Source organism: Biomphalaria glabrata, chromosome 11, assembly GCF_947242115.1.
Source record: "Biomphalaria glabrata chromosome 11, xgBioGlab47.1, whole genome shotgun sequence".
NCBI classification, from domain to species: domain Eukaryota; kingdom Metazoa; phylum Mollusca; class Gastropoda; family Planorbidae; genus Biomphalaria; species Biomphalaria glabrata.
The window spans coordinates 8,403,655-8,415,768 of record NC_074721.1 but is presented as its reverse complement, the minus strand read 5'-3'; the positions used below and the strand labels follow the sequence as shown (position 1 = coordinate 8,415,768).

Here is a 12,114-nt window from a genome sequence, read left to right as displayed (position 1 = left end):
ACCGAGAATCTAAAAAACTGCCATCTGCTTTGGAAAAACGGAACAAAATTACCGGAACTTATCTAAAATTGGACATGCGCAGTCCCGAAACGTTGATTTTAGCTCCAAACATAAAAACAAATGAATTACAAACAAAAAAAAGCGACCCGTTCATTGAAGGAGAATTTGATGGAATGTCCAAAATATAAGAAGCTACTATATATTCTATAGATCTATATAGTCTATAGGCCTACTAGAAACTAGAATTTTCATAGGCGTAGGCCTATAAATGTATATCTAGAATCTATATATAGATCTATTCTAATTTTCTAGATCGTTGTCGTAGTCCGTCGTCGATGTGACCAGGTGTGTACTAGACTTAGATTTAGAACTAATCTAGATTGTAGATCAAAGTACTTTTTTTTATACTGACTAGATCTAGATGTAGTTCTAGTAGCTCAACGAGGCTATAGATCTATATGATATATCTGTAACTAGATCTAGAAAAGTAGCAATTTCTACCATCTTATAAACACAAGAGATTTATTGGTCTCCTTTCTTATCCTTTATTAACTTTATAGAATCTAAAATAAAAAAGTGGCAAAATTGTTCTAACTTTGTACAGCTATAGATCTAGTATTTCACATTCACGTTAGAGCCTACAGTGCTGATGTGGATTGTTAAAATACCTTCAAAGGGCCATATGCTTATTAAAAACCATTAATCAACTGTTAATGAAGCTTCCTAGTGCCTACAGATCTAGATCTATTCTAGATTTGATTTTTGTAAACCACCAAATGCAGGAGAGAGTTCTTTTGAGATGATAGTGAGATTAAGGGCAGAAGTTTTAATAGAAGAAATATTGGTTGAGCTTAATCTCTCTTTTAAGGAGGCGCCATGGCTGAGGGGTAAAGTGCGTAGCTTCCGAACCGGGGACCAGGGTTCGAATCCCAGTGAAGCCTCTGAGCCCACCCAGCTCTAATGGGTACCTAACATTAGTTAAGGAAAAGTAAAGGCGGTTGGTCATTGTGCTGGCCATATGATTTGATTTGTTGATTTGAGGCACATCTGCACAATTTAGGCCATGTCGTGCCTGCAGTCCCTCAAGGACCTGGCCATATGATACCCTTGTTAATCGTAGGCCAGAGAAACAGATGACCTTTACATCATCTGCCCAATAGACCACAAGGTCTGAAAGGGGAATTTTACTACTTTTTTACTACTTAATCTCTCTTAGCATTTAGCATGTTCCCTGACTTGCAGAACGTATTTTCTGTGGCACATCAAAAGCTACTGTTATAGTCACTAGTCTAGTGACTAGCTAGGTTCCATTGTTTATGAAGGCTTAAATTCAAATAATGAAATCAGGGGCATTCAAGGCTGAGTGTGTTTGCAATAGAAAAGCTTGAATTATGCTGACAAAAATTATTAAATTCTTGATTCCTTGAGACCTCCTTCAACACATCTGTTTTATAAAACAACTTTCAAGATCAGAAACCAGAAAAAATAACTTTATCTTACAACAGCTATTCAGCAGACTCAACAGCCCAGTTTTAATATTAGAAACAATTTCTATGACTAATTAAGATTATCTGTCTGAAAAAAAAATCTTTTAAAATGTTTGTTATTAGTGATTGTAGAGGATACCAAATCTTTCATTACTAACTTTGCAAAGAATGGTCTGAAAGAATTCTTTCAAAATCTGATAAAATATTTCCAGTGTCTGGATACCTTGTAAAGCAATTGCCTATAAACAAAACTATTTTTTATAGAATTAGATGTTACTGATCCATTACATCTGGTTAAAAGTCTAATTTCACTTGTACCAAAAATTCCCATTTCCTTTGAATAAATTTTCTGTTGCCTCTTTTATGGAATGTGAATACACTAGAGTCATTATGATCATAAAATCATTGCCAAGTGACAAGAACAGCATCATTCTAACATTTTCTAGAAAAGTCTATGACAAAGACTAAAAGTGTAAATATTTAGACAAATGTACAAAATGTCTTGTATAACTTTATGCAGTGTTAACTTTAGCATTGCTGCCTTTCGTGAATGTTGTCTACTTGAATGATTTTTAGTCTTTATTGAGTATATTTCTTTATATTTAGGAAAATACGCATTTGCCCCTCAAATAACACCTTTCCAAGTCTTGGAATACACATTTCCATTTTGGCATGTAGGCATCTCTGATTTAGGTACTTTTTTAATTTTTAGGGACTTCAGGTTGTGAGAGGGACATTAAACATACACAACGATCTCTGACATGATCTAAGGAACATTAATGCTAAGTCTTATCAAGATTGGTCAAACGGTTTTGATTTCTATATGGGGCATACATACTCTTTACATTCTACTTTTTATGTTATAGATAAATCACTTGTATCATTGGAACATATTACAGGATATAGGAAAACATTTCCCCCTTTTTAATCAATGTTTATAGAATAGATATCTATTTAATATGAAATTCTATTATTTTGTTTTGCTTCTTCATTTCAGGTCAAGTAATGCAAAGAGGTACTGAAACAAGTCTCATGTTTTTATATTTAGAATTTATTCATTAAAATTTTTATAACTTAACATTACTTTTGTTTTTTAAAACTATTGAAATGTTGCTTAGATATTTTACATAGCATAACTATTCACCACTTCATCTTTCATTTCATTATTCAGAATTAGAATCTTAAAATACATTAGTATAAATATAAGAACCATTAAATAAAAGGTAGCACTTCATACTGACAGAGTATAGCATACTGTCTCTATTAGATCTCTATACATTTGGCTCTGATGCTGGGGATCAAGTTGTTGCCCAAGAGCTTGAAGCACACAGCCCAATGGTTTCATTTAGCAGTGGTGTTCCATTTGGATCAACAATACATAAATTTTGTCATGTAGGTTTGATTTCAACTCACTTTTATCGAGTGAATACTATTTCATACCACTTCTTCATATTTGTACCCAAATTTATACTTTTTTATCATAACTCATAAAGCAAAGCTAAAGAATAGTTTAAAACAACATATAGATTAAAGTAAAAATATTCTAATGGTAATGTAAATATAAAATTAGGAAATAGAATTAATAAATTCTTGATTTTATTATAATGATACGTATAATGATCATTAAATGATGTTAATGCACTATTTCTTTATTTTGAGCATTTTTTGAAATTAATTTTTGATTAAAAATGTGATGACCTTAAGTATATGATAACATTTTTTATAAGGCTTAAATATATGTAAACTGTACATTGTTGTTTGTATTTATTTTCTAGGTCTCTATCAATGGTGCTGTTACATTTGGTGATCCAGCCTATGCCTTATCTCCCAATATAAAGAATGCAAAGCTTCAATCTCAGAACATTTTTGCACCATTCTGGAGTGAAGTTGATCATTTCTACACCAACTCTAGCATCTATTACCATTTGTATGAGAGATTAAGAGTGAAAGGAACATATTTTTACTCTCCTCACCAAGCTCTTGTTTTAAAAAGAGCAACAGATGAGGTAGATTTCTTGTTTAAAAAGTATCATTCATTAAGTAAAAAGAAATTGCATGTTTTGGTTCCATTTCAAACTAGTCTTAATTTTGTAATACAGATATGTCAAACCATTTTGTTGCCTAGAGGGTAGAGGTGGGGGGCATATTTTTGACAGGATTATTATATAGGCTGCATCAGTGTAAAAAATCACAACAGTCCATGTATGCCTCCTCTTCCATACACAACAAAGTGCTCATGCCAAACTGACCAGACTCTTGAAAGTAGCAAAGAAGACCAGACTTCTAATCAACAAAAAAGAAAACAGAAGTTATGAGGATTAACGATTGGCAAAAGAACTAACATGCTATGGGGTAAAAATCCTTGTTACAGACCCATTTACTAATTTGGGAAGTAGGGTTAAATAAGATTGTGGAAATGTTGACATTTTATAAAATTGCATTATAAAGCTAGGTTTGTCTTTACCACACTGCAAACTATCTTGCACTCCTAAGCACTGTTTCTACAGAACAAGATTCAAATCTTAAACACAAAGATATTGTCAGATCTTTTTTAGGGTTCTGAGATATTAATGAGTCACAAAAACAAATATGTAAAAAGTCCAGACTTTCACAAACAGTTGCCTACCTGGGATATTGGAAATGAGGTGGCCTGAAAAGACATCTACTGTCAACTTGTGGGAAAGTGAAAAGCAAAAACCCATGGCCCAGGATAATGAAATGCTTAAGTGGAGCTGAATAGGACAAACCCTGTGAAAACCAGGGTAGGCACTTGATTGAAATCCGCAAGGAAAGAGGATAGTGGGCAGGCCCAAATAAACCTGGAAAAGGTCAGTCTTCAGTGAAGCTGAGGATACTGGAAAGACTTGGAAGCAGATGAAGAAAGCTGCTCAGAACTGAGTTTGGTGGAAAGATGTGAATGCAGCCCTATGCTTCCCTGGGGGTTCACAGAAATGATAACAAACTTGATGAACCAAATACTTAAAGTAAGCCTACTTAAAGAATCTTTAAGGTATTTTCATTGATTTATGATGGTATTGGTTTTAACCTGCCTCAACAGTCAAACAGACTAAAGGATAGGTGAAGGTTTGGAATGTTCTAATTATGGATTTGAGTGCTCTATGCCTAGCTCTGGTGAAGGTTTTTCTGTAAATAAAAAAAAACAACATAATAAAAGTTTTGTGACTGCTGAAGTTACTTTTCCTTAAGTATCAGAATATTTAGGATTTGTTTTGTTGTTTTGTGTCCGTGTTTTCATAACCTAGACTGTGTTATCTAATAGTGCTGTAATTTTATGAGACATTCATGTTGCCTTTTAGTGTCAAAGAAATAACTGCAATATCTTTTGGACCACTACCATGTCTGACATATAATAAATATTTCTTTGGAGAGGCTTCTCCTTCATTCTGTACAAGGACTATGGGGACATTGTCAACTCCTGTAGCTTAGCCTTTATTTTATAGCTAATTCACTGCTATTTCTTAGAAAAAAAAATTGGTTGCTGCAGAATGTATTTAAAGATCTGTTATGTAGTCACAGAACAGTATTTCTTTTTCCTTTATTAGTTTGTTCTAAAATTATAAAAAATAAAAGCTACATAATAAAAACTGAACAGATTTGGGTAAAATTATATATCAAGTAAAAGTAATGAATTACTTAACCTCAGACTTTATATTGTAAAATTTATAAATCTAAAGTTTCATTTAACTTAAGAAAGTGTTCAATGAATGAAATGAGATTTGAGCCTAAATCTTTTTTTTTTATTCTTATTCTGCTCAATTTTAAATATTTCTGATAGAAAATGTTTGTCACTCACTTTCAAATAATCTCACTTTTATGTTTAAAGTGCATTAAATACACACAGTAAATATTGATGTTTTAAAAGATTGTTAAAAATAATTATAAAAAAAAAAAACAGTCTTCAAAGCTATTTACTTTTTTAAATTTTTATTTCACTATAGGTTATGGAATATTTCCCACATGGGACAGAAACTTTCAATGCCAGTACTGTAATGGTCATAACTTGGAAGAATGTGAAGCCCTATGCATGGTACTCTTGGTTATGTAAAGAAAATGGCTACTCAACATCATTTAGTATCTACTGTGGTGATCAGGTATGTGTTGTTCATCCCCTTGAAAATAAATATATTTCTTTGATGCCTTTTACAGTAATTCAAAAACAAAAGAAAAAAGCCAAATGAATCATTATCGGTTGTTGTTGCGTGCCATGGAGTTTTTTCGTCAACTATTTATTTTGATGTTTATTATATATATAGTAAAGGTTTATTGTAAATTTACACAATCAGGAGCTATATCAAGACCTATTCAAAGTATTGTAAATAAAAAATGACTTTTCTAAACTGTTCATAAAAATTGTAGAGAACTAAAAATTATTTTGTTTTTTTAAAGTAATAAAAAAGTTGCTTTTATCTTGTACATAGCAAAAATACATTACTTCATTTCTTTATTCCACTTTTTAGTAATAAAAGTCCTAAAATATATTTATATCAATATCGGTATAAAAAAAATGAAATAATACTATATTAAGACTTTACAGAGTACAGCATACTGGTGGTTATACCTTGAACGGACAGGAAATGGCAATTTTTGTGTTGTGTAATATATAGTGGGCCATTGGTTTCTCCTTAAGACAATCAGTTAAAGTAAATAATGAATAAAAAAAACAACTCTTAATATCAAACAAAATAATGTTTATTCATTTGTACTGTAAAAAATGTGGTTTCGTTTTTGTTTTCATTTTGAACAGATTGAGGTTTGAATTTATCTAAAAATACTGCTGATTAAAAAAAAAGCACATGATTAGCCCCTTCCCAAACAAAAAAAAAAGTTGTGTATATCATAACACGTATATTAATATTTGATAAGGATTTAGCATTGAGCTTGTATATTTTATACAGCATAGTAAGTCATTTTCATTGCTTCTGTGAATTTTTAATCCTAGAATAATGAACAATTTTTTTCTTTATATTATACAGAATGAAGTCAATACTTTCCAAGTTATCATTGCCAGTAATGGAACAACTACTTATGCTCTAACAATGTACCACAAAGGTGGGATGAAATGGGAGTATGTTCCAAACAGAAACATTTTTGCAGGATTTTTACATGAAAACAAGTTCAGTGACATGGGACTATCAAACACAAGACGTATTGTTACTCTCAGCACAGATATTGGCACAGCAGGTTTTCAGAATTTTGTATTTGGTTGCTTTTTTCCAAGTATTTATCTATATTATCTTATAAATTTCAGACACTCCTTTATAAAGAAGAAAATTACATGCTATATTTGATTTAATCTAGTCATGCAACTTAGAGAATTTAACTCAGCATAGTCATTGTGGCTGGCTGTGATAATCAATAATCAATTTCAAAAATTAAGGTCTACTTTTACAGGGCTAATCATATTAAAACCAACTAATTTTAATAAGCATTAAAATTCTTGGCATTGAATTTTGATTCCTTTTTCTTCCTTGATAAAATTCTACATTAAACTTATATTGTTAGGCTAGATTTAGACTCAGTAGATTTGTTTAAAACAAACCAGTATAAAGAAAAATGAAATCAAGGCCTTGCATAATAGTAGGCTCTTACAAATTGATTTTAGTTTCAATAACAATAAATAATCATAAAAGACTTAAAAGATGTCTTTTTTTTTCTCTCTCTCTCACATTTTTTTTTCTTTTGCATTAGCTTGTGTGTACCATCATTTTTAGGTTGTTATTCTTCAAAATTTAAATTCAGAAGGATACAAAAAATAAAAAACAATACTCACTATGCAAAATGTAATTGTATCTGTACTTATCCTTTATTGCATATTCACTAATACTATCCTGTATCATAACATTTGCAGGTCGTGAAGGCACTTACATTGACATTGTTGGTTCATCTGAAAACTCGGCTCAAAAATGTTTAGATTTTTACTACAACAATTTGTATCTCCTTGATAATGAACAGTTTCAGAAGGACAGCAGGGCTCTGTTGCAATGCCCTTGCAGTTTAGAGAGACTGGACTATCAATGGACACTTGTTGAAAAGAGAAGCAATGACAACATTTACTGCTATGCAATATCTTCTATTTATATGAGAAAAGAGCTTCCTAATAACACTTTAAACAAGGTGAGAATTTTATTTAATATTTAGATTCTCAGTTGTCAGCCTGTATTTACTGGCCTAAAGGAGACAGTTGGCAACTATTACAAAAACTCCATCTGATTTTTTAAATCTACAGCAGAAGAGAGTACAGATAGTGATGAGAACTTAGATAGCTTCCATGCAAACAACAGCGTTCTCTATGCCAGTGTTTCCCATACTTTTGACATTATTGTACTCCTTTTATAATTTTTGTAACGCTGAGCAACCCTGCCCCCCACCCCCCCCTAAAATTTACTTGCATGAGAAGATTGAATTGTTTGTGCTGAGATGACGGAGCATATAATTTGGTTCCCTGGTTGTTAATTTTAGTCTGAGATGCTGTTCAACGTTTAACAGTTTGTTACTTTTTTCAAATTAATTTCTACTGTCTACAAATGCTGAAAAAGCAGCTTCACATAACTAGGAAGTTGGGAAAGGCAAAATGTATTCCAGGACTTAAACCCACTGTTATTTAATAGTTAATGAGGTGCAATGCAAACACCCTCCTAGCTCTTCACGTACCCCTGGGGGTATGCCTACCCAACTTTGGGAAACACTGCTCTATGCCATGAGGAAGTATGTAAATTAAAGCTGGCGCAGCATTAGCATGTTAAACATAGCTGCCGATAGTATTGGATGGCTTTCTAGTTATGTGGTATGCGGTCTGGATTTTTATTGGATCTCTTCAATGGTGCTGGGTTCAAACCCTGCCCACTGACTTTCCCTCACCGGGTTTATTCTAGCATGTAATAATCTTCAAAACTGAAGGCACATCCAAACCATGAAAAACAAATTACAACACTCCTCTTTCTATCTTGAATACAGAAGTATTAAAAGACTCATTGTTATTTGATGGCTTTCAATCAAAATCTTACATTTAATTAGCTTGGTACCTTAGTTAACATATTTTCAATAGCATTATATTATGCATAAGCTACTTCTTTTAAATTAATATTTAATTAAAACTGTATAATAAAATATTTCTAAAAGTGGTGGAAAAACAGGACTGTGTTTGGATGTATTTTTGTTTCTGTCAATATGTTTTATTTTATCTTTATATTTACTTTCAGCTTTGCTGTTACCAATTTAAAAAAGCTATTAGTAACAGATGGGAAGATACACAAAATGCTGCTAGAGAATCATTTTATATTTCTGGTGTAGCAGATTCTGGAAACATTTTGACAGAAAATCCTTTCCCAGAGAACAGACGTCAGTCTTTGGAGAAAGATTTAACCCCAAAGATTTGGTGTTGTCAGGAATCAGATCTTTGTGAACTCTACAGTAGAGTTCGGCCTGACCCTGGGTGTACTTTAGACTCACCTTTTATTTCTGGTATGCTAAATAAGTTTGCTACATATTGTATATTATTTATTCTTTTATTTTGTTCCTTACTCTGTAAGACTATACTCCTTGACTAAGAAAGGTGAAAATTATCAAGATCTCTGAGTGTAAAACTTGTAATCCCAACAATAAGCAGTCTTATTTTTAGACTTTAAAAAGTTTTTTTTTAATAGTATTATTGCAAAGTAAGTCAAAGATATTCTTTCAGTCTAAATAAGCCTGCATTATTTCAATTAAACAAATTTGTTTATGAATGTATGGAAGACCAGTTAACACTGATCATAAAGAAGATATTATACAAAGGGAGACAAGTTTTACAAAATAAATTTATTTTTAACTTAATTTTTGTCACCCCAGCCTCTTCTTTTGGTGACCCTCATATGACAACTTTGGACAGTAAAGTCTATACACTCAATGGGTTGGCAGAGTATATTATGCTGATTGTTCCTGGAAAATATATGTTACAGGTAAATACATTGCCTGGGGGTTTAATTTGGCAACTTGAATGGAAAGCTATTTAATATGTGTATTTATTAATATTATGTTCATGTTCACTGCAGTCCTTCTTAAAGGCCAGTACATGTTTGTATCTTGCAAACTAGTTCAAACTAAGAGTTTTAAATTTATAAACAGTTTTGAAAAACCAGCTTTTACTTAATTTATGTGGCAATAACAAACTGTTGTTTCTACTTGACATTATCCTATCCAATTTTAGGCAAGAACTGGTCGAGCAGAAACATCCAGTGGCACTCTAACCAATGCCACAGTGTTTGTAGCATTTGCTGTGAATGAGGACAATGGCTCCTCTATATTACAAGTTGAGATTTCTCAGACTAAAACAGGTAGGCTTAGATCTAAGTGCTTTCTTTAAAACTACAATTCATTTTGTTTTTATTTCTCAAACATTACATTGTTTTTGTTCTCTCAGCCATGATTATCTACGCTGATAAAATAGACTATACTAATGATTTCTATGGGTCAACCACCTTCCAGAAGACTCTGAGCAATTTCATTATTTTAAGAGAAGACAGTGGAAACAAAACTAGACTGGTGGCATCTTTTACTACAGGTCAGGTTTGTTGTTGAAATAGGTATTAAAAGAATAAATATAAAAATACACATTGCTTTTATGTACATAAACATTTTACTTCTCAGGTATAACATTGAAAATATTCCTCGGCACAAGAAGTCTTGAGTTTACAGTGCAAGCTGACATTAAGTTACAAAACAAAACCCTCGGACTTCTTGGTAACTTTGATGGGAATTCAAACAATGACTTTATCCTGCCAAATGGTACAGTGTTGACAACAAATCAGACTAACACAGAGAGGAAAATATTTGAAAACTTTGGAAAGATGTGTAAGCTTGTAGATCTATTTTAATTTATTTAAATCTCCATTTTTTTGTAATAGATTTTCATGTAATGAACATTGTATATATTAAAAAAGCTACTTTTTTACTTGTGTTTGTTTCCCAGGGGAAGTTACGGACAAAGACAGTATCTTTACCTATATCATCGGAGAAAGTGCAGCTACTTACAGACATCCAGATTTTGTTCCAATGTTTATTGAAGAAATAGATCAAGTAAAACTAGTTGCAGCTCAAACTAAATGTGGCTCTTCCAATGATGCTTGTATATTTGATTATCTGGCTACTGGAGATGATGAATTTGCTAGAAACACAAACAACACCAACCAAGAGGCTAAAGCAGCTTCTGTTTCTTTAAGTAAGTACATTGGCAGCATTTCATATGTATACTAACTGTAATATTAGCCATGCACACTGTGAAGGTGATTTTGGTATATGAATTTGATTATGGCATAATGCACAAGTTTAGGTTAAACAAGACAGCATTAATAAGGTAAGGTTTAAGGTCAGAGAGCTTGCAGGCAGAAGAAAGGCCAGTTGTCTTTGTTACAAAGCTTATATCAACTCATCGTGTCTGTCTGTCTATCGAGTAAAAATTGTGTACACATTTTTTTTCTCACACCCATTCTTGCATAACTATTCATTGATATAGACATAACATGAATCACTAAAAAAATAGTAACCAGCTAGATATTTAGTTTAGTCAATTTATTATTGGTAACTAATTATTTTGTTTGATATTGAAAAAGGGAAATAACTTGTGCATTATTGGTATATAATGTTTTATAGATGGTGTTTCCCCTTAAGATAAGCTTTTTTTTTTTATAAATGACTTTTAAAAATATTTTGCTTGTTTATGGTCTAAAATTCTATTTGAATAAACTGATGTATATTTTATTAGAATCTATATGATTTATACAACTCATTTGATGGTCCATTGGTTATTATATTATTAGTTATATCAACTATTTCAATTAGTGTGCTATAGCTACCACTTCTATAGCATTGGTAGGATGTAATCATCTTCTTTTTGGAAGTAACGTCTGTATTATAAAAGAGAAGAAGATCTTTTCTGCTTCTCAAGAAACCTTTATACTGCTGTTCATCATCTAGTCACATAGATTTTTTTTTTATCCATGCACTATTTTAAATATTGTAGTTTCCTTAGCCAGGCTGGTTTTTACAAAGTTCTACTGCTAACCTATTATATAACTTTTCTTTTCTCCTGTGATGACACTAAGAGATCTTTGTTTGACTTTGGATAAAAAAAAATTAAAAACAGGCATTCTAAGGATTCTTACAACAATTTTTGTTCATTTTTAGTTTACTACTATGTTTTAGTTAGCAGCTACTGAAAGAGACAGTTGGAGAGCTCTTATGAGGGCCCAACTAAAAGCCCTTGCCCTAAGACAGGCGCAGCAAATGAAAACTTAAATAGACTCTCGGCAGACAGTTGTAGTTGTATTAGTTGTAGCTAAATATGCGTGCTGTAAATGGGATTGTATAATCTTGTTAAACACTGCACTCACCCTTAATCTTTGTAACCAAAGACATTGTCTTGATTTAATTATTTATTTGTTTTAGTTCAGGGGCATAGCTAGAAATTTTCCATTGTTTGGGGGCACGGGGGCTTGACCTCTTTGGGGGCCCCTGCATTTTGCGTAATATTTAATTTTGAATGTAGAAAAACACTCATTTGGGGGCCCCTCTAAACTGGGGGCCCGGTGGGATTTTCAAATTCTCTCCCCTCCTCCCGCCACCCTAGCTA

The 12,114-nt window shown here is 32.2% G+C and overlaps 1 protein-coding gene across 2 annotated transcripts in view; it reads left to right on the top strand.

Moving 5' to 3' along the window:
• LOC106054754 (uncharacterized) overlaps positions 1–12,114 on the top strand; it is a 154,057-nt gene that overhangs the window by 118,204 nt on the left and 23,739 nt on the right. For both annotated transcript variants that reach the window (XM_056003656.1, XM_056003658.1), the window contains exons 157-168: positions 2,485–2,502; positions 2,755–2,879; positions 3,263–3,493; positions 5,447–5,599; positions 6,482–6,689; positions 7,357–7,622; positions 8,708–8,969; positions 9,336–9,445; positions 9,694–9,820; positions 9,907–10,047; positions 10,134–10,337; positions 10,456–10,704. In XM_056003656.1, the coding sequence (XP_055859631.1) occupies positions 2,485–2,502; positions 2,755–2,879; positions 3,263–3,493; positions 5,447–5,599; positions 6,482–6,689; positions 7,357–7,622; positions 8,708–8,969; positions 9,336–9,445; positions 9,694–9,820; positions 9,907–10,047; positions 10,134–10,337; positions 10,456–10,704 (2,094 nt within the window). The remainder of the gene's footprint in view (positions 1–2,484; positions 2,503–2,754; positions 2,880–3,262; positions 3,494–5,446; positions 5,600–6,481; positions 6,690–7,356; positions 7,623–8,707; positions 8,970–9,335; positions 9,446–9,693; positions 9,821–9,906; positions 10,048–10,133; positions 10,338–10,455; positions 10,705–12,114) is intronic.